Here is a 24,652-nt window from a genome sequence, read left to right as displayed (position 1 = left end):
TATAGTTGCCATTGCGGCTACCACTGCCGTTCGCTCGCCTGCTCACTCGCTCGCTCGTTCAATCGCGCGCGCAGAGTGGCTAGAGTGGTCGCTCTTTCTCGTACGAGTCGCACTCGACGTCTTACGTAGCACCTGCCGACCTGTGACGACGTAGTTCACGTGCTACGACGGCAGTTCGGTTTCAGTCGTGCGTACATCGAACTGATCGTGCGCGATCGACAGTGATGGATCGAGACAATAACCGTCACTTTCGGTGCTTTCGATTGATATAATTTGTGCGATGCGACTGTCATTTTTTTTTTTCAAAAAAGATTGTTAATAATCAAATAGATATAATAAATAATACTCTTGCCGATTTCATGGTAAGATGTTTAGTTTAAATATCTCGATAATTTATAACCATATATAGATCTCGATTATTAAAATAATCGGATAGCGCAAGTTGCGACCTAGGTATGTGGTCGGCAGGATATTCGCGCAAGTCGTGAGTTGTTTCATTCGCGCCACGAGCTGCTACGCGCGTCGCGATTGGTGAGTACACTGTTCGAAACGGGTTAAACCGATCGAGTGTGATACGACGAGGCTGACATCGTGTCGCGTTGGTACGCAGCGAATCATACGATGAGCGACGGTATAGTCGGTGCAATTGCGATCAGTTTGTTTGGTACTAGTTGTCAAACTGTGTCTGTGCGTGATAGATGGCTTTTCATTCACAAAGACTCGTTCCAGGCGGCGAAAAGAAACGTCGGGTCAGTATGGATGCTGGTTATTCCGTTCTCAGTAGCGATCTTGAATCTTGCAGAATGTATGACCAATATTCTTACAAGGTAAGTCGAGACCATTGATAATGATAAGTGTCGTAAGTAATAATACTTGAAACAATTAATTTTGTAAATTTATCTAATTTATGTAGAAAATATCGATAATCCAGAGTTAAGCAAATTTAGTAATTCTTCAAGAATACTTTATAATAATAAAGAGAGAGTACAGATATAAAGAATATGAAAAACTATATATATTTTATCGAATTTATAAAACGACTATGAACTATCATAAGTCTTGTACTATCAAGTCGTGCTTTGGTTTGCGAGAATCGGATCGTAGTTGCACCATTATTATTTAACGCACTAAATACAATGGTACTTAGAATAAGATGTTTCTCAAATATGTTAGATTCTTGCAAATTTCATTGATAATAACGCTTGCTATACTATATAAATTTTCATTCTTAAATTTGATAATTTTTAAAAGTTATCAGACAGTTATTAATGACTGAATCGCTAATTGTTAGTATCGGTATAAACCGATTTATACTTTTACTTATATTAATTTTTACATATTTAGAACAAATTATAAATAATATTACGTATACACACACATATATAAAGGATTGCAGCATATATATATATATATATATATATATATATGTATGTGTATCATACATCTATTTGTATATATACAAGGTATTCGATTTTAATTTACCTTCCCAAAGACTTTCTTGATTGTAGAAAAAATGTTTTAGACAAAGGTTGTTTGGTTCAAAAGGAGAATATAAAATGGTGTTATTAATTTGTCCTTGGTGTATGTGTTATAAAGTTATATGGAAGTCAATCATATTTTTTTAATTAGAATTATCCTAATTTTTTTATATAAATCGATCCCTTGCAATATTCTGCGTAAAAAGTTATAACGGTATGGTGGCCAAAATTTCAATAGTGCATTTACAAGATTTACGATATCCCATTAACTTTAATTTGATTATTAATAATTTTGTATAAATTATGAAGTATCTCATAAAATATTCATTTTTCGATTATCTTGCTTCGATACTTTTATGCATAGAATAATGAGAGGAATCAATTGGTGTGAAGAAAACATATAGTTGTCCTAAAAAAAATATGTAACTTCGTTGCAAATTCATATATATTTGTTAAGACAACTATGTGTTTTCTTTACACCAATTGAATCCTCTTATCATACTATGTATAAAAGTATTGAGATAAGTTAATCGAAAACCGAATATTTAATGAGATATTTCATAATTTATGCAGAATTAAATTAAAAACATATCTTGTAAACTATTGAATTTTTTACCATGATGATGTAACTTTTACACAACATATTGCGAGGAATTGATTGATTTATATTAAAAAATAAAGATAATTTTATTTAAAAAAACAAGATTGATCTCCATATAACTTCGACACATTCAAGGACAAATCAATTATACCATCTTATATGCCCTTTCGATCCAAACAACTTTTGTCTAAAGTATTTTTTCTATCATCAAAAATAAAAAGTTTTTGAGAAAGGTAAATTAAAATAGGACGCCTTATATAGATTATTCTGAAATTCAAAGATAATAAGATCGTTATAAATAAGGTAAAAATGCATGCTATTTTAAAAGAAGTAATTATATGTATATAAAGATTTAATGTTTAACCAATAATGAGCGTTAATTAAAGAACCGTCTATCTGTGATTGTGCGATAGTATACAGTTGCTCTTTTATTTAACGTTAGTAATGACGAAATGTCCCGCAACTAAATTGTAGCACAACTCACAAATGATTTTTAAAAAATCATGAGTGATTAAATTTTTAAATCTCTTTATTTCAAAAATTTTAAATTAAAAATAGCATAAACTTTTATTTACCTATTCAAATTTTCGTGCAATATTAATTAATAAATGCAATATATAATTTTTCAATTTATAATTTTAATATAATCTTAATATTATCTTTCTCAATTTATACCTTGTATATATATATATATATATATATATATATATATATATATATGTAAAGTATTCTAAAACTATCGGATTTCCTCCAGATTTTTTGCTCAATTTGGAGACTATTTTATTTCAACGAAAATGTCGAGTAACCATCATTTTTTGCACACTTTTAATCATATATTTTTGCACACTTTTAATCATATATTTTTGTAACAAACAATAAACTTTAAATTAAAATTTTATTTACGTAAACTCCACTTGAAATTAATTAAAAAAATGTAAAAGTTGCGTTAATCTTCAACTTTACAAAGTTTAGTTTGCAAAAAGCCCTTTTTAAATTATTGGTAATTCAGAAATTCTTGATATCTCTTACATTTAACACGATGTAGTATTGTGTGAGAATAAGTCAATGACCTATTTATCTAATCTGTTTACACGATTTGCGTTTATATTATTATTCCAATTGTCCATCATCGTTGTTTTCAATACGAGGTTGACATTGCTAGAAAATTGAATTTATCACTGTATAAATTTCGTGTTAATTTTCTTTCATTTCTGTAAATGTAATATTAATTCTTCTATTAATTCGTGACGAGTCGTCCACCTATTCTCACACAGTACCGTATTAATAATAAGAACAAGTTCCTTTTCATTTCATTTTTGTTATAACTTTTTAATAAAGCAAGCTTTATTATTTGTAAGCTTATGTTTATAAAATATTTTTTTCTACTTGTAAAACATACTGGTATAGTTTAGCAAAAAAAAAAAAAAAAAAACCTGGAAGACCCTGTATAGAAAGAAAAAATTACATATAATAATCGTGAATTATAAGTAATGATGAAAAAAATTGTTAATTTTTTCTAATTCCTTAGTATTCAATGGTCGGAAGCATTTGTGATTTGCGTTTCTGTTCTTATTCATTCCCGCACCACAAAAGGCTCTCTTGTTTTCTTTCCTTTTTCATTTTGTCTTTCTCTTTTATTGCTACCCACTACTATAGCAATCGGGACTACTACCACTATCATGCAACGTCCATATTCCCTATTCAATCTGAGAGAGATTTGAAACGTTCGTCTAAATTAAATCTCTTCCATACATAGAATACCGTTGTGTCTGGCATCGCACGATCAATGTTTCCAATCGTGTGTATCCATCCATTGGATCTTTTGCTATGCATAAAGCAATACGCCAAATATTAATATGATTCATCTGTGCAGGACGTTCATCTGCGCGTGTAATTATCTAATCAAATAATCGTTTGCCAATATTTCATGTCATCAATCTTGATATATTATATGATGATATATACGATAAATCTCTCTTATTGGATTTAAAATTTGTATTGATTGTGAGAAATATTTTTAAACTATAATCTATTATCGCAATCTTTTATTTATCATGTGTATATGCAGAGTAATTTATCGTAATTACCAGATATTCTTGATGTAGCTGAATTCTCGGGCCAATTTAGAGACGATTTTTCCTCATTGTCAGTGAAAATGTTGAGGCATCAATAATTTTCGAGTTATAAGCGTTATAATGAAAAAGAAAGGTTTGTCGTAAACTAAATTTTGTGGAGTTAAAAGCGTAATATAATTACATTCTTCTGTTAATTTCAGAGGGAATTTATTTTAATAAAATTTCAATTTAAGGCTTAGTTATAAAGATATATAATGAAAAAATTAGACGTTTCACAGAAAATGTTGATCTCTTTCGACAGTTTCTCTGTCGAGGGAAAATTAACTCCAAATTGGTGATCCAAATCAAAGAATCCACTTACATCAAGGATATCTGATAATTACGATACACCTTGTATACTTAGAAAACATTAAACAAATAACTTTTATAACAATCTTTGCATTGCACAACCATTCTTAATATCTTATTAATCATTGTATTCATTTTGATATTTTTATCGCACTATGATAGAATTGCTTTCTTTCTAATTATTTCGTTTATATTTCGTTTGACCTAAAATGTTTAACTATGCATAATATTTATATTATATTGGTCTGAAAAGAAAAAAATATTTTGAAAATCGAAGCATGACACCTTATGGCGTCGGGGATTAAATCGACAGGCGTCATGTCCATCGAGTTAGTGCAATTTTCTCTTCCGCTGTGAGATCCTTTTAAGAAAGATCGGACAAGCTCGTTCCAAAAATCTACTTTGAAAAGCACTCGGGGCGACCCTTTGAGAAGCAGAATTTTTCCCTGGGTAATATCGCCCGTAGGTAGGTACCTAATGCATTTCTACAGGTTTATATACTCTTCTTCCACCTCCAAGCAAACCTTCTCCCTCCCCAACCACCGTGGTAGTAACAACCTGCCACCCGCTTTCGTCTCTTTCTCCTTACCTTCTTTTTCGTTCGTCTCTCGACCCTCGCTACCCCTCTCCTTTTTCTCTGTATGTATCTTCCTCCGCACCCCTCTTAACTTCTCTCTCTCTCTCTCTCTCTCTCTCTCTCTCTCTCTCTCTCGCTCGTTTATTTCTACTCTTTTCCTCCGGCCGTTTCAACTTTTCATTCGGTTCTCTCCTCCTCCGTTAAAACAAAATGAAAGGCGAGCCCGGTTGGTATCCATAAAAGAATGAATAAACGTAGATTGAAAGGGCATAAAAGAGCATGTACGCGTATATATACATACAGCACGAAACCAAGATGAGTATGTACGTAAGTGCGCGCACGTGCGCGAGCGAGTCGAGGGCGGACGTATTTATACATTTGTATCTACATATTGAAGAGAACAAATTAAAATCCGCAATCGTGGTAGTACAATGTAAATTTGTTTTAACGAACGTAGGTAATTGAATTTCTCTGCGGGGGTTACTTACTTATTGTTAAACACACGCTGATTATATAGAAAATTTTCAAATAATTTTAAAATTATTAATATATGTATATATATATATATATATCTATATAATAAAAATAGAAAGAGAGAGACAGAGAGAAAGAGAGAAATATAATGTCAAAGCATTATTATTTTCATCATTCTACTAAGATTTTAGTTGTCTATTGCCAATAATATTATATAGATATTATAATAAGAGTAACGAAAAAATATGTCACAAATATTGATTGAAAATTAAAACGATTTTGTCAATTACCAGTTTTCTTTTCCATAAATTTTAGAGATATTTATTATTGCTGAGTGCAAATCAAGGTATTCGCTTGCTTTGCATTTGTCCGCAATATAATACAAAAGTTTATTGCCGTAAGAGACTGTGTCTTTATTAAATTACATTTCGTAAAGCTGGTATTCTAGATGAAACCGGGTTATGCAATGTATGCGTCATCTTTTTCGCATAATAGTGCCGTCTTTTTATTCTGCCGGCAGTTTATGGTGTTTGGAAATAATATCGCTTGCGGTTAGAGATTCATCGTTGTAATAATCTACATTTTGTGTAAGCATAAATATTAGAATATATCATAAATTTTTAGATACATGTTATTAACTTTTTGTTATCGATATTTTGTTATTAATATTATTTAAAATTTTACAGAGAGAATTATTCTTTTGACCAGCCTATATGAAAGACTTTAAAAAAAGCTTTTATAGACTATTTTTCTTGTGCAATTTTAAATAATGTATAACAACAAAACACAATTAAACAACAAAGGTAATGTCTACAAAAGGTGTTCTCTACAAAAGTTTATGAGTCATTCTAGCATATTTCTGTTACATAATATCATATAAACTTGTATATATTAGGACTAATATAATTTATAAGTTATCGAATTATTAATCATTTTGATACGATCGATATTTGGATTTAAACTAATATTAAATACGTTTTCCAGCGCATCTGAGATTCTCATTAATTTAGACTGAGTGATTGACTTCTACTGTTATAACAATTAAATATTAATTGGATTATGAGTTTATAGCAATTAAACATTAATTGAATCACAAGAAGGATTTCTGTGACTAAAAGATTATAAAAATTAATTGTAGCATTTATTCGTTATAGAAATTTTATTATATTGATATGAGTTTTGATAGCAAATAATTTTAATTGTAGATGAAAGCATGTGTGCTTAAGTAAGTTAATTTTGTTTATGGGAATCAAAAATTAGAATTACGTACAATCGAATAAATTATCATAAGGGGTTTGTTCTAACTTGGTATGACGACAAGTTCGAAAACTTTGTCACATTAAAGTTTTACTGACTGATTTTAATAAATGGAGAAAAAAAGAATAAGAAAAAAATTTTAATTTGAAATTGTATTTAAAAAAAAATGCATTCGCAGATGTAATAAAAATATTTATAAATAATTAAAATAAATAATAGTTATAAATATATTTAAAAAAAATTTAAACTACATACATTTAATATTCTAAATATTTTTTAAACATATGTTAGGTATGGCCGATATATTGTAGTCTGTATAAAATATTAAATAATGATTACATAAAAATTTTCAAATCTTCTCGTCGCTCTTTATGTAGATATATAAAAATCAGAACTATATTTATGTGTTAAAATGTATCTTGTTAAATATGTTCTCTTTTCTTGAAGATATAAATTATTTAAAAAATTTTCTTGAAAATATTTTTATATACACTTTATTATAACGTATAAATAATTACAAAATTATAATGAAATTACATTAAAATAGAGGAAATAGATTTCAATAACATAAATAGCATATTTTAATTAATTACAATGGAAATATTTCTTGATTGAAAATGATTTGCTTTCAGAATGATTACAAAAAATTGAAGTTCGGTTATTAAAATAAAAATTTCGATTGCTCTCTCTTACAATTCATTGGCGCCGTCATTTATTCGTGATAATGCGTGGAACACATGTCTCGAAAAGAAATGAACATGCCAATGTTCCTATGTAAATGAAAACGTTGAAACATGCTGGTCGAGCGCGCTTGATCTCACCAGTTACACTATTTCCAGTCGCATGAGTGCGCGCGAGGTAACAAGTAATTATCTAGGTAATTTAGTTTTGCTATTCATCGATAATTAAATTCCTTTCGCGAATTCCAGCCGTGTATGCGTCAATTGTAAGCTCTTAATCTCAATCAAAATTTCATTTCCGAAGTAAACGCTGTGTATTACGAAGTAAAATAGTGTATGTATTTTATATTAGTAAAATGTACGTGAGAGTATGTGAGTTTGGTGATATCATTTGAACGTTAAAATTGCATCATCAGATGATTTAATCTACCGTACTAGTTGTTTGAAAAGGCCTACTCAATTATATTGATTCTTGTCCGGCTATTCCAAGAAGAATGAGACATTTAACTTATAACTGATTAATATGTATGTACATAGTTGGGTAAAATGTTTATCAAAATTACAACATAATGAAACTTTATTTGAATTTTATACTAGAACTTAAATATATTAATAAATTCTTTTTAAAGAAAAAATATAAACTTATTTTAATATTTAAAATATTGCGCGTTTAAACAATTTATGCTATTAAATTTGATTATCTAATTTAGTTTTAATAAAACGATGTAAAAGCTTGTTTTGTTCTGAATGGCTTTTTGCATTGTATTTGATTGAGATTTATATTTAGAGTTTTAATTTTGAAAAAGCACATAATGAAAAACACCGAACACTCAACGTGATTTATTACTTTGTAAAAGAATATTGAAAGTAAGACGGTCGAGATGCCGGGTTTATTGATCTTTGAATAGTGACGAATCAATGACAAATCGATCTCTACACGCACCAAATTAGCGTATAAGGATCAATGACATTAGAATATCAAGTTTTAAAATTGTTATCAGACATATCACCTTATCAATATCCATATGTCTTATTGTTAGTAATATCCTACCCTACTATTCAGATATTCTAAAATTACTTTTCCATTAATAGATAGATAATATTTGGATATTCGAACATCCACGTTTTAAAGATTATTAAACATTTGTACTCTCTCTCTCTCTCTCTCTCTCTCATTTCAAATTAAAAAATTATCCATATATATAGGGTATATATTATTTCATTTCGATCTAATTAAATAATTGGCAATTAAAAACCTATATAAAATATTTTTTTAGTTAAGTTAAACCGAGTTTTTCGGTTTCTTATAGATGTATATACATAGATACACGCACGTGATATTATATATAGAGATTAAAAACTGCATTGCTGTAAAATGTAAATAAATTAAAGTATTTGAAACATTATTTATAATTAATTGAAATATTAAATGTATCGTGTATGTGTGTACGTTATGATTACATAGTATCTCCATGTTACTATTGATTTAAATAACGTATATTGGAATATATGTAATTATCGGTGATTTTATATATTTAAAAATATTCAAAGGTTTATAAATTATTTGCGAATTTTAGTACTCGGATACTTGGTAATAACTAAAGCGATCAAATATCCTTGTATTCAAGATTATGTGTATCAAGTTACCTTGTATCAAGATAATGAAGTACCCAGCTAATATCTATAAATTTGGAGGATATCCGGATATCTGGGTATAAAGATTATCCGGCTTATATTGACAGCTAATGTAAATCAATGATTCGAAAGGTTTTAATGATTCATCGTCTATGCGAAGCTGTCATGCAGCAGTTTTGTGCGTGTAATTTATATATTTCGAATTATTTCTTTTCATGTGATATCACGTTGCTTTATAGTATATATACATATATATATATATATATATGTATGTATATATATATATAAATTTTAAGTTTAACGATCGATAAGCATAAGTACAGAGCTGATGTTTTGCATAATATAAATTAATTGTATTATAATGATATTATTGATTAAGTTTCCTATTATTGAAATTGCTAATAAACGATAAGTAATCGTCAACTAATTTTTTAAACATAAAATGTTTTCATTATTGTCTGATATATTTGCAATCTCTCTTTCATCTTCATTTTCCAACATTGCAAATAAAATGACGTAAAAAGTAGCAAGAATAAATTATATGGAACATAAGGTATGGCAAGCGAATAAAGTAAAGATTGATGTTCAGTGAAGGTTAAATATTTGTTTTTAATAATTTTTCGTAGACGTTTCATATTACCTATGCTACATACAATATAAAGAGCATTGCATGAAATATACAAAGCGCTCTTTATTTATGATTATTATGGTTGATTGATTTATGTATGATATGTAAGGATTTTACACGACGCTATTAATGTTCCTATAGCCAATCAGCTATACAGTTTTGAGATGCAAATATTGCTTAGGACGTTACAAAACTCCTTAAGAATGTTACATGTATCGAGAGGTATCGTAACATGTATCGTCACGAATATATTTTATTAAAATAAAGAGAATATATATTTTAATAGATTTTCAATGTTTCAATATTTTTTTATCTTACATCGAAAATTTAAGTAACATTTGCTGCATTTTAATTGCTTTTATACTCGTATAGCAATAAATGTTGTGAGTGGATATAAATATTACAAAGATGCGATGAGAACATAATGATTGAACTATTTCATTGCTATTAATTATTCAGTTGAATTAGTTAAACAATATTAGTTTTGCACGTGCTTCTTAATTTTTTTTTATTTCAATTGTAATATTACTTTTTTTGTTTTGCAAATTTTTTAAAATATCTCATTTTTCAAAACATTAATGTTTCGATATGTGTAAGCAATCTTTTTTTCATTAAAATAATCAGCCTTGCAACGCTTAATGATTATCTTCAGCTATAGAACTTTTCTTTTGCATTAAACTTACAAACGTATACATAAAAATAGGTAAAAATGTAATAAAAAATGTATCATAATATAATAATAAAAATAATAAAGATAAAAATAAGTAAAAATAAATAAAAGTAGGTAAAAATAAATGTAAAAATATCAACTTTTAATTAGACGTTTTACATAAGTCTGAAAGGTTCTGCATAAATTACAGTTTTATTTACAAAGTTAACTACAAAAATTGTAATGCTTTTTGCATGAGTCATAAAAAAAAGCATTTCATAGCATAATGTAGTTGCAATGACATCCGTTGATTATCACGAATCACAAAGCATTATTTAATTTCGATTTCCATTACAAAGATATAAAAATATTTGACAAAAAAATATTATTTTCAACATTTTATTGATTTTAAATTCCTCCCTCTTTTTCTTTCTCTAAACTTAATCAATAATATCATCATAATACAATTAATTTATATTATGCAAAACATCATCTCTGTACTTATGCTTATCGATCGTTAAACTTAAAATTTATACTATATATATACATACACACATACATACATATATATATATATATATATATATATATATATATATATATATATATATACTATAAAGCAACGTGATATCACATGAAAAGAAATAATTCGAAATATATAAATTAACGCACAAAACTGCTACATGATACTTTCTATCTCTTTCTCTTTAATAAAACATATGAAAATTCAGTTTAATGCAATTCACATTTTAATTTAAGAAATAAAATTCAATTATTAAATCATGCGATCCGATTATTGATCCATAAAGTTCGTATAGTATTTGAATTTTTAAATGTACTTTGTATTGTGAGACGTTTGATTTTTTATAGTTGATGCATATATGTACAAGAGTTATTATATGTACAAAGTTCATTATTATTGGCAAACTTTTTACTCCGTTTATTTTCTAGTTGACTAATTTGAGAAAAATATAGAAAAAGTTTAATCTTGTTTTTGAAAAGAATGACCGTAATAAATTCAATCGTGTTGTTTTATTTTCTTGATTAAGCCATTCCTTCAAAAATCTTAAACAATAAACTCAAGTAACAATATTTTAAAGTTTTTTTATTATCTTTACAACTGCATTCTTTTTTTATGTTTTAAGTTTGAGTAAATTTTTTTTTCGAGAAACAGCATATAGAAGTTTTAACTTTATTAAAAATTTTAAATTCTTTTCAGTAATTAAATTTAATTTTTAATTTATTAAATTTTTTACAGTATAATTTATTTCATTTAATACAATTTCATTAATTTAACAAAATTGTACAAAATCTCATTGTTTTCTATAGACAATAATAAAGAAGACATTCTCAAACTCAGAGCACATATTTTTGAAAATAATATATATTATATAAAATTATAGACGTAAGAAATTTAGAAACTGCACGTATCAAACAAATGGTGCACCAAAACTAGAAAATGAAAGAAAAGTTAAATTGAGAAGAGACAAAAAATGAAATAGTTAAATTGATAAGAGATAAACACACTTCCGAGATATTGCTTTCTTCTTTTAATTTTGGCGCACGAATTGCTGACAGAACATAAGATTCGCGCAGTCTATATTTTTTCTGTACGTCTAAAAGGTTAAAATAGTTTTATATTCGTATACAATTCTTCGTTTAAAAAAATCTGTAAATTATTGTAAATACATATCGCTCTAAATATTATATGTAGATTTTATAGATAATTATGTTTAAGTAATTATATACACATAAAAGCTATGTAGACATAAATATTATATATTATGTAATATTATGTTATACAACAGATATTTTTAAAACATATAAAAACGAATATTTAGTAAAATAAATAAAATTCTAAAACAAATTAAATAAATAATAAGTTTTATAAATTACTAATATTTCAATGTTTTACTAAATTTTACCTAAAATTTCTAAATGCGATTTTTTTAAAAATATTCTCTATTTCTCTCTCTCTCTCTCTCTCTCTCTCTCTCTCTCTCTCTCTCTCTCTCTTAAATTTAGAGAAACATAAAATTAAAAAAAAGTAAATGTTTTTAAATAAAGTTTATGTTATTCAATCCCTATTGCCATTTTTGTTACATCCAAGAAAGAAATGAAGTAATTAATTTATTAGAATCACACTTACTTTTTAAAAATAAAATTAATCTTTTTTTTATTTTTATGTACATACATACATCATACACACATCGTGTATATACGTACATTACATGACATACATCCATCTGCATATACGTATGTACGCACGCGTGTATGCGTGTATACACCATGATTCATTTAATGTTAACAGACGATTATTTCCAAAATCATTATCATCCAAAAAGTTTTAGATAAACTTGTGTATTTTGTGAAAGAATTTTCACTTTGCGATAACTAATATGTTTACAACAAATACGATAAGATACAATACAAAAATATATAATTGCTTTTATTATAACCTAAGAATAAATATATGCTATACATAATTCTATTTCAATTTTAATAAACAAGACATTAATCGTGCGAATCGTGAGCTCAGCAATCTGGATGAGAAAATTTACAAACAAAGAAATTCGACTTTGGACTTTTTTGCTTGTACCTGGACTTTACTCACGAATTGACCGCAAAAATGATCATTTCCGGATACCTACAGTCTAATAAGAGCATGACCGATATAATTTCGAAGCTTATTATAAAATGAAAGAATCATATATTAAATTTCAATTTAATTAGTACAATGATCCTTTCATATTGATTTAGTCGGCTAATTGCTATTGTTATCAATAATTGTGGCACTTGTTGATATTTTTTTAAGCAAATTTTTGAGAAATTTACATCATACTCTCGAGATAGAAACTTCTATATAAAGAATCAAAGAATCTGTCGAATTAATTTTTTTTCAATTAATTGTTTCCATATCTTTTTTTTACCGTCCATAAATTTACCTCTAAAGAAATCTGCCAAAAAGATAAGTCAGGTAGTCGAACAGTAAACAGTCGAAGCAGTCGATCAATTAACTTGTCGAGTCATCGCGAATCTATCATTAACTAAGCAAACCATTATCGACTTTTATTACCACTTACGTAAGTCCTAATAAATAATGCAAAAATAATTAAGTCACAATGTATTGTTCGGAGTTTTATTGAAAATATACGAGGTTTATATAAACTAAAGGTTCTTTTAAAACCTGAAACTTCCAAATTTTCTCATTGATTTACAACATAATCCCTGATATTTTCTTATGGAAAGTACATCTTTAAAAAAAAAATATGTAATTACAAAAAGAATACTGTACTTATGTAGATAAAATCATAAGATTCTATAATATAATTCTATGAAAAATTTAACAAATATTTTAGAAAAAGAATGAATACTTAACACGAGTAAACATTACATCTTATGTATAATGTGTCAAAATAAATTATAAAACATCTCATAAAATATTGATTTGATGCTAGTTATTTATAATTTATTATTTTTATAGGATAATTTTTATGGATTTTATAAAAATTAAATTACTTTATGCTTTAGAAAACTTTTCCAAAGAATAATGATTTTAAAGGACGTTAGTCGCTTCAAGAAGAGATAATGTTTGAAATTAAAATAAAAAAGTTTTTACTATTTAAAGATATTTCAAACATTGTAAAATAATTAGTTAATGCGTAACTATATATACTTTTTTTAAATATGTGCAAGATATATATAAAAAAATTTAACTAATCCGTATTAAAGATTAATAATTGCGTTGATTTTTCGAATATCTATAAGTAAAAATACATTTTTCACACTGTGTTGAAGTTACAATAGGCGAATCAACCAACCAATTAGCGGCTTTCTGGAATAACGGCAATCACGGTTCTCGGTTGGTCATCGGATGATCAACAAGTGGCTCATGATTTTGTCAGTGGCACGCGGTTGACCGCGAAAACTCCCTTTTCTGCCTTGCGTTAACTATATTGCCGTAAAATCTCATCATGATCCCGTTTAACTCCTAATTCAAATGTTATTGAATGACTGTAAGCGCACTTTGCATAAAATTAATAAAAAAATAATTAAGTTGTGGCTTTTCGAGTTCAGTATTAACTTGAAATAACCGAAGTGGCTAGAAAATAAGATCGTATTTAACTAACGAGATGTCATTTAATAAATGTTTAGTAATTATATACGAAATTCATGCAACATAAACGAAAATGGCAAGTTATAGATGACGTAATCCGCGTTTTATGACTTCTATTAAACTGGTTCCCCCAACATCATCAAATAAGACACCGCATCCATTAAATAATTTAGTGCTGATTATAAGTTAATTTGTTGTTGTAGTCCGTTTGTTACTTGAACCATTTATCAGTTTATTACGTTCAAAGAAGGGGAAGAAGGTTTGACATTAAATTAATCTCCTTTTCCTTCCTCCGCAAAGTAAAAATAATTAAAAAGTAACTGAAAAAAATTTGTTACTCTCATGTTTTTAGTACTAAAATGTTTTACAATATATATTACTATCGAAATATACAAGGACTGAATTTATTGCTTATATTATAATATTAAAAATTGACAGGTTTTTTTATCGATGTAGACTCTTCACGACGAGAACTAATACCGAGAATTAATTTATAAGTTAATTAAAAAATGTGTGGCTTGCATGTAAACATGTAATATTTTAGTATTTAAATTACAAAAAAAATTTAGATAACGTCTAACTATCAGATTGTATAAAAAAAAATTACATTCGTTACTCTCTCTAAAATATTAAAAGAATTGCCAATTTATTGCTTTCAGATTCTATATAGCACTGGACTAATATTATACAAAGTTAATTTAAAAAATACATTGTTTGCATGTTTTTGGTGAAAATAATTTATGGGTAATATACCATCAGAAATATAACAATTAAATTTATTGCTCGATTTAAAGTATTGAAAATCGATATTTTATTTAATATTATTTTACTTACGATACCGTTAATACAATGCTATGCAACGATTCTTTTTTATATGGTTTTTACGGTTCTCTCATGGTTGGAATAAATCGTTGAGGATATTGCGGTGTACAGACTCGGAGTATTATGAGACATTGTTTTAGTTTCAGTAGACATTATTTGTAAAGAGTGGGTATTATGAGGCATCGTTTGAGCATTAATGGATATTATAGGGTACTGTTTGAACATTATACGGAACATTATATCAAAAATTCTGTAGTAATATTCCGTAATTCGACATTACTAGATATTGATGTTCATACTCTTTCTCTTTAGTTTATCTTTCAATGTTTTTGTTTGAAAGAAAGTATATAAAATAACAATTTTTTTAGAAAGTAATGTGTGTGGATATGTTGATTAATATCGATTTAAGTTTAGAAATGTCGAAGAAGTAAGATATATAAATACAGGTAAGAGGCGTTTCACTTTCTTTAAACATTACTAGTATTAGGAATTATGAAATATTACGTAAAATATTGTACAGTAATTCTCCCTAATTAGGAATTATTATGCATTGCTGTGTATAATTTTGATCAGTGGTTTATCCCTTGTCTCATTGCACTGTTTTTTTTACTATTTAATTATTGAAAAAATCCTTTGTGCTAATATCCATATTAACTATGTGTCGAAGAATCGCATTTGATCGTATTCAACAATTTTAAAACAATAATGACAACTCGATATCAAAAGTAATTCGCAGTTTATTTTTAAATTTGACTCCATTTTTAAATACGAAAATTTATGATGTCTCTCTCTCTCTCTCTTTTACATATGTCTTGCGATTAAAAAATATTTAATAGTTTATGTTGTAACCCATTAGTTAACGTCAAATTCTATCGGACCCCCGTAAATAAATCATCACTACTTGATAATGATTTATGTCAATGTTATCGGTAGGATTATCGATTGTGTCTCGATGTATTTATTGCATTCCCTTACATGATAATAGGAAGTACAGATTCGATTATAACTTGAATTTATATCTTTTGAAAAATAATAAATGCGTTATATAAATTTTTGCCTTCGTTGTATGATGTGATTTATGTGATAATCAATAATTCCAAATACAAATTCTCGTTAAGCTTAGTGTATTATCTTGAAAAGAATGAAATGTTCTTTTCATTTTTTTTAACATTTACATTTTTATTTTCTATAATGTAATCAATTTTGGCAATCGTGGATAAAATTTTTTTACAAATTAAATCTCTCATATATTCTTTCTTTTTTTTCCCTCTCTCTTTTTCTTCTCCCTCTTCTCTTTTTCTCCCTTTCTTTCTCTAACTCTTTGATATCGGTTTGGTTCATATCGTTCGTTCGCACACTTACTCGCAGAACGACAAACACCTGGTGCATGCACCTGAGTTCTTAAGGCCATTCAACTTACACAGGTTGGGCGCGTGTTTCATTCGTTTTCTTTCGTCCAGGTCAACTCCTGTATACATAACTATAGTCACGTAAGCCTACATTGGAAATTTTGGTAAGTCGTAGCACGTTTAAAAACTGGATAAGTAGAATAATCAACGAAAGCGAAAGGGAACTAACCGGTCTATAGCAAATGCGTGCAAACGCAGGATGCGTGTGACCTCATTGCATTTATATATATATATATATATATTACGATATCATAACAGAATTATCATGATTCTTCTTATTAATTAGTACAACGATAATTTACAATTATGTAGTTGTTAATAAAACATGTGACAGTTTCATCGACATTTGATAGAAAAAAAAAAAGGAATTAAAACCAAATCGATGTTTTAAATATTAGTGAATAGATATCTTTCGCGTAATATACTTCACGCATATCTCACATATTATATGCATATTATAGAATATATTTAATATATATTTATTATATATTTAATTTTTTTATTATTTATGTTTCAATATTAAAATTAATTTATTAAATAACATGCAATATGATTATATATTTTATTTAATATATGAGAGCAAATATCTCACATATTTGCAGAATCGTACGATAATGTATGAAAAATCTTGATGAAGTTTTTTTATCCATGTAATTTAAAATAAAAACTTAAAAGTAAAAAGCTCTGTTTGCTTATTATAGTTATAGTATGTAGTTTGGAATATTTATCCAACATATCAATCGTGAGGTAGTCCCATCACGGACGAATAAACGGACAGAAGACGCATAGACGGATGGACGAGGGAATTCTTACGCCAGTGGTTTGTGTCGATCCATGTTGTCAGACCGGATTCCTGACTGCCAAGGTCACTTTACCATCGCAGCATCTACCACCTGCAGCATGAACAGTCACGTTGCATCGTCTTCTTTCTTCTGTGTCGTACTTTCTCTTTGTATCTTTACTTAGGCTTCCGCTAATTAACCAGTTTTGATACTATTCATTCTTATTGTAGAGAGTTTTAATTTGAACTGTTTCTAACATATTCTTAGTATTCTAATAATATCAATGATATGTTGGATAACAGATCTAATTAAATTTAATGCAAAAAACTTGGCATTTTTATGAACATAAATAATAATGTTTGACTAATTTTGCTTAAAAATTATTAATATTATTATAATATCTCTTGCAGGTATTGTATTAAAACATTAAAATGTAAATTAAAATACATAATTCCACAAAGCAGAGCCAAGTTTTTTGCATTAAATTTAATTATTTTTAATTACTTTAATTGCATTTCTCTCATATATTAAGTAAAATATAATCATATTGCATTTTATTTAATAAAATAATTTTAATATTGAAACATAAAAAATAAAAAAATTAAATCCTATATATATGCATAATTTTTATTCTCAATTAATACAATTTTCCAATATTATTTTTGTTAAAAAAGTAATAAAAGTTTAATTAATAAAATTAATGAAATATAGATAGACGTAATATTTCTTTGTAAGATAATTTTTGAACAAATGCATAAACTTGGTGTCTTATTTAGTTTTTTTAAAAGAAAATTTTTTAACGATTACATCACTACTTTTTTTTGTTCTTATATCAAAATACACTTTGTATGTATGTGTGTATGTGTATGTGTATGTGTATGTGTATGTGTGTGTGTGTGTGTGTGTGAAAGTAAATTAAGTGAGAAAGTAGAATAAGTTTGAAATAAAATGATGAGTACACACTTTCTTTCGAAATGTTATTAAGGTAGAGGAATTTATAAAACACTGTACTTTTTATTTATTTTATTGCACAATATCTCGTTTTTGTCAATAATGTAATTGCAGTGATTTTATTTATTCAAGATTTTTTATTTTTCTTTAAAGTTATATTAAATAAATTATCAGTATCAGAGAAGCACAAGAAATCGTGTAAATTGTGTGTGTACGAATGTGTATGCGAGGTATGTGTATGCATGTGTGTGAAAATGTGTTCATTATATAATGGAATTAATATATATTAAATTATCGAATCTCGTGTTTTACCGTCACATCGTGAAAGCAGGCTATGCTCGATTTCTGTTGCGTTATACTTGACATATATATATATAATAAATTATGCTGTATTCTTGATTTCACGCTTCTGTTCTCACATCATGATAACAAATCATGTTTGATTTCTGCTTTATTTTTACCTAATGTTAATGTTTAGTAGATTTTGCTTAATATTTTCTACATACCTGCTGTCACGAACGTAATAGCAAATATTACTCGATTTTACTGCTGTATTTTCATTATTTTACTCTGTATCGACAAGATATCATCTTGCCAGAAATTAAGCTTAATGAGGACGCATACTAGACTTTTCTGCAAAGTCACGATGACGTATTGTTGGCATGCTCTTAGCACTCGATGTAGGAAAATATTCTATTTTTAAATTAGCAATAACAGTGTTTAACTTGTTCCGTAATCGCGGAATTATTACTAACTTAAAAATTGAATATTTAGCTAACAAAGTTAGCATATAAAAAAGAAGCGTGAAAAAAATTTCAGGCTTACTTTAATTTATTTAATGGAATGCTTCTATGCAGCACGGAACATTTTAATTATAATGCTGTGTTACAATCTTGTAAATTGCAACGTAATATTATAGGGACATTGTAGGAACATATATAACTGTAATATTTCATAAGAAATGCAACAGGAACATTCCAGCGACATTATAAAAAAAAAAAAAAAAAAAGTATTCAATAGTCGTTTGTTCGTTCTTTTACTGCTGCGCTATGCGATGAGCTATGTGCTATTTATCTCATATTTACACTTAGTCATGAGAACTATGTACATAACGCTAGCAAATAACGGCTAGTGAGATTAAAGATATAGTAACTATTTTTATTAGTTTAATTTCTGACAATCTCAACAAGGACTTTAGATATGGAATGATTGTTCAAAACTTACAGATACATGTAAAAGTCCATATATAAAAATCGTTTGTTTACTTGAGATATAAAGTAGAATTTCTATATAAAAATCAAATTTTGAATTTTGTGAGTTAAATTATTCAAATTTATGTATTTTATTATTTATTTCATTATGTTGAAGATATACAAAATAGTTTGTATAGATAAAAGGCGGTTTTGCAATCTTTCTAAAAGCAGACACCTTAACGTTGTCGCTAGTAATGGTACAGCAATATTTCACAATAAATTTGTAATATTGCAATCTATCAAAGAAATTATGCAATATGTCTGTTTTCTATGCTGTATTAGCTATGCGTATATTATAAAAAATATTTGATATTATGATCAAGCTTATTGATTATCATTTAAGACCTTCCTTAAGTAACATCTAATTTTACAAGTCTTGTAAAAATTAAAATTTTTGTGATAACTTCTCTATAAGATAGATTTTTCTTTTCAAATTATAAACTCAGAAAGAGGATTTTGAGGCTGGATTAGGTTCCTAAATGTCTCTTAAATTCAGGAAATCGATTTGTCAGAATCTTCTTTAAGCTGTCAATTTGGAAGGAGATTTTAAGAGAAGGAATCTTTTGAAGAAAAATTATTATTTTTCTTTAAAATAATATGTCACTCAACCACCTTTGTCGTAAGAAATTCTTGAAATAACACTAATTAGCTCTATCCTATTTACGCAGAACAAACCTCTCATCTTTCCTCATGCAAAATATTAACTTGTGTTGGTTATTTTTATTTTTAGTTTTATTAAGATTATTACCTATGTGTGCAAAATTTTATTTGTGGAATCTTCCCACAAATTTTAAAGAAATTTTACTTCTAATATAACGAAATTTTTTTTTAATTTTAAAAGTTTTATTTTTTTTTATTTTCTAATCTAAACGTAACTTTTCTATAAAAAATATCAAAAGCAGATTTTTTCCTCAAGAAACCTTTACAGTAAAAAGTTAGGAAAACTCAAAAAAACTTCTTTTTTTATTTTTGAATCGATCTAGGAGAATAAGGATACTATCTTTTTTTTTTATTTTTATTTTAGTTCGAAAAAATTCCTTTAGCCCGTTGCTCGTGAATACTCTGTATATTATATCATAGTTATATCCCACATTGCAAATAATTAGTTCTAATTAAATAAATAATAAAATAAATTATAAAAATAATTAAAAATTTATAAAACTTGATATATAAATAATTTATATGGAATTTGAACTTCCACTTTGTGCTTCAAATAGATAGTAAAAGAATAATTATTTATTTATCTTAATACCAATTTCAATCAGTTTGATATTCTCATGTTGAGCTTGTATCAGATATCAGAAAACTGATAAAAATGGTTACTACACTTTTATTAGTAGCTATGTCTTTCAGATTTTATATCTTTTTCTAACGAAAAGTGATTGTAAGAAAATACGTCGCCTAGCGATAAGCAAAGAAATTATTGAATCAAATATTAAAAATATTTAAATACCAATCTATATAACTATTTCATTTAAAATTTAAATGGTTGAAAAATGCAGATCCTATTCAGTTTCTGCTGTCAATATAACATCAGATTTTTGCGCGCAAATTTTGTTCGGTTTATATCACCAACCCGCCGATTTAATCAGTAAAAATATTTTCTGTATGAAATTTGTAACTTTTTTGCTGACAACAATTTATAACAGATTTTTGGCAACATACTGTTTGAATAGACTTGACTGTGTGTGTGCGTGTGCGTGCGTGCGACTAGGATTAAGTAAACATTCATATTCTTTGAATTGTATTCTATCTCTTTTTCTTGATCATTATGAAACTTAATCATTTTTTTAATAGCACACAATTAACTATATGATGTTTAATAATAGCAATTATTATCATATAAATTTGAGTTACATTACACACATTAATACATTTACACTTAAAACTATATATATAAAGAATTTTTATTTAATATAAAATTTAAAAAAATGTAATGAAAATAAGAAATAAAAATTTTTTTTCTTATCCTTCTTAAAATTACTGCTAATCATTCCTTTGATGTTATTAGTTATTTTCATATCAGTATCTTGATATAACGTTTAGTTGTCAATCATATATGAAATAATTTTTTTGAGAGTAATTATTTTTAAATACACTTTTAAAATATATAAACAAATTATATGAGTACATATACACACAAATATATTTTTATATTTGTTAATCTATTCTAGATCAGTAATCTTTAGCTAATTTTCTGTTTTTTTTTTTTCATAAACAATAACTTATTGTCGCTGTCATCCATTTTGAACTGTATCAGTTATGAGTTATAATAATTTTTTTGTTGCTTGTATACACATACCTATTGAAGTTTTGTTAACACATGTCGACGACTTTTTCGTTAACACAACAAAATAACTATATAGAGAAAAATTGTTCGTGTACGTGTGCGTATGTGTACGTGTCTGTGTGTCTGTGTGTGTAAACTAGGCTAATCTTAATCTAATGCATAATCAAATTATTAAAAATTATATTTAATGAAACTCAGAGAGTACAAAGAACTAAAAGATGTTTCTTTTCAATTATCTTTTCGGGCAATCGAAAAGATGTCTAAAAATGACATTTTTAGATAATTTTTCAGTAAAGCAAGAAATATCTAAAAAGTTTTTCAAGGAAGATATATTAAACATGTTTTTCCGATCAAATGAAAAATATGCTTACTTATCGCTATACGATGCTGTATACACTATACCTATCACGTATTTAAATTTTAGACGTGAAAACTATATAAAATCTACAAAGCCATGGCTAGTAAAAGTGAAAATGTAATAACTATTTTTATCAATTTAATTTACATGGATGGTACAATCCACATACGAAGAGATTCACAAATTTAGATATTCAATTAATTGTTGAAAAATCGGGCAAATAAATGTCTGGACGAATAAAAATCATTCGTTATTTTTTACTTAAGATTTAAAATAGAAGTTAATTTCCATGTAAATACAATGGAACCTTTAACAATAAATATATCGCGAAAAAATACATATATTTCATTCCTTCCCACATGCAGTAAACCACTCCTGGATAACATAAATAGGGGTAACGATCCAGCCGCGCAGTAATGCACAGAGCTGAGGGCGCAATACTCTCTTTTGATGGCATAGAAAAAAACATGTTCATGTTAATCTCGTGAGAAACCGTCGTGTGACATTCTATGTTCTTGAAATTAACGGAAGTGAATGTAACTTTGTTATGGAATTCAAGATCCCATATAGTTTACTTTTTAAGACGTTCCAGTGTAAAATCTTTAATTTTATAAGTTAAATTATTTCAATTTAATTATGTTGAACTAAATATTTTTATCATACATAGGATGTAACTGTCGTAGTCATGTTTAATCCACATATTATTTAAGGGTTATAGAATGACTTTTCAGTGAAATATATGACAATCTATTAGTCATATTTTCGTTGACTATATGCTCTCATTGAGAGACGTCTTTCTTAAAAAAATATATCATCTTTAGATAATTTGGTTTTATCTGGATAAAAAAAAAAAAAAAAAAAAAAAAAAAAATCTTAAACAATTTTTTTTAATTCGTATGTTTGATTCATACAATTAAGATTGATTCGTACATATCTAATGTCATAAGGATAACTCGGCGGCGTGACTCGGCTTGGCTCGGCATGGAGCGATGCAGCGGACCAGCAAAACAAGCAAATAAAGCGTAATGGGGAAGTGAGTTCGTTCCTATCCGAAACTTTCGCAGCAAACTCGGTAGCACGGCAGTCGAATACAATGGCCGCGCAGAACTTTCCGCGAAACTAAACAAGTTTATTTAACTTACCATCCTGCACCCCTATAACACCCATCTGGAGGGGGGGGGGAGGAGGAGGGTAGCACCCGGAACCACCCTCCTGAACCATCCTCTTCCTTACACAGTCAGACTCCAATTCCCCACTGCGCCTCTTCCTCTCCTCTACCTTTCTCTCATCTCCCACTCTCTCTTCTTCTCTCATCCAATTCGTACGCGGTCCCGCCCATCTACCTGCAATAACGGCAAGTTTTCCGAAAGTTTCCGACAGATTAACGACTATTGGAATTGTTGAAGTTATGGTAGGAACGAGGTAGGGAGAGAAGAAAAGGTGGGGAAATGAGATACAGCGAGTACAACGGAAGGGGATGGCAGCAGTAGGAGTTGAATATCAGAGTTTCCATTAATGTTACATAGTGTTATTATTGGTGGTCAGGTGAGATTGAGAAATAGTGCGGAATATGACATAATAAAATCAACATTCAAAAAGATTGCATCCGATCTTTGAAGAAATGACCGTGTCGTCGCGCTGTATTATTATTTTTTTGCCACATCTTGAATCGTTCGAGCTAACAAAGATATGTCTGAATCAAATTAATCTAAATTAAAATTAGACTTTCATTAAGCGAAATCTAAAATGATCAAAGTTAACAATTTATACAAAATATCCTCTGCATCGTTTATATGAAATCGCACTTATAGATATGTAGAATCAATATTTACATACTATCTTGTTCATCTAAAGCTAGAACTCCCCCCGGCCCCCCCCCCTTTCAGTAATCTTACATCAAATTTGTACGCTTGTATTAACAGATTAGCAATAGTTTATTTACGCTTCCTCGCGTCACTAAATCACGTTCTAATAATAATAATTCTGCAAACACGAGCAGTCACTACAATAGTAACAATCGTGAAAAGACCAATGTAATATTCATGTAACATTTTTAATACTCACACTTTTAGATAATAAAATTACTAATGATTATATAAATGGATGCTTATCACAGTATGCAAATTTTATTAAAATTAGTTAACGACATAAATAAATAATAAATATCAATCAGATCTATCAAGCAGAATTTTGCTTTTTTTATTTAATTAAAACACTTGTTAAGAACTCAATTCTTCTGAATTAATTATACAACACATAATATTTTTA

At 27.6% G+C, this 24,652-nt stretch overlaps 1 protein-coding gene and 1 long non-coding RNA gene across 6 annotated transcripts in view; one reads left to right on the top strand and one right to left on the bottom strand.

Annotated features, from left to right (window-relative positions):
• The window catches only part of LOC140667978 (uncharacterized), a 74,672-nt gene that overhangs the window by 19,101 nt on the left and 30,919 nt on the right, over window positions 1-24,652 (bottom strand). The window contains exon 3 of one of the 3 annotated variants that reach the window (XR_012047097.1): window positions 23,527-23,727. The exons of 1 other annotated variant lie outside the window; for it this stretch is intronic. This is a non-coding gene — a long non-coding RNA (uncharacterized lncRNA). Of the gene's footprint in view, window positions 1-21,851; window positions 23,728-24,652 lie in introns of those variants that run through there. One more of the 3 variants, XR_012047096.1, reaches the window with a different exon arrangement.
• LOC140667973 (uncharacterized) overlaps window positions 40-24,652 on the top strand; it is a 97,553-nt gene continuing 72,940 nt past the window's right edge. For 2 of the 3 annotated variants that reach the window (XR_012047095.1, XM_072896428.1), the window contains exons 1-2: window positions 40-664; window positions 730-827. Coding sequence is in view for 2 of the 3 variants with exons in the window: in XM_072896428.1 (XP_072752529.1) it covers window positions 622-664; window positions 730-827 (141 nt within the window). In the remaining variant the exon portion in view is untranslated. The remainder of the gene's footprint in view (window positions 665-729; window positions 828-24,652) is intronic. The other variant, XM_072896429.1, reaches the window with a different exon arrangement.

This window comes from Anoplolepis gracilipes, chromosome 7, assembly GCF_047496725.1.
Source record: "Anoplolepis gracilipes chromosome 7, ASM4749672v1, whole genome shotgun sequence".
Lineage (NCBI taxonomy): Eukaryota > Metazoa > Arthropoda > Insecta > Hymenoptera > Formicidae > Anoplolepis > Anoplolepis gracilipes.
The sequence above is the reverse complement of the archived record's forward strand: the minus strand, read 5'-3'. Positions and strand labels throughout refer to the sequence as shown.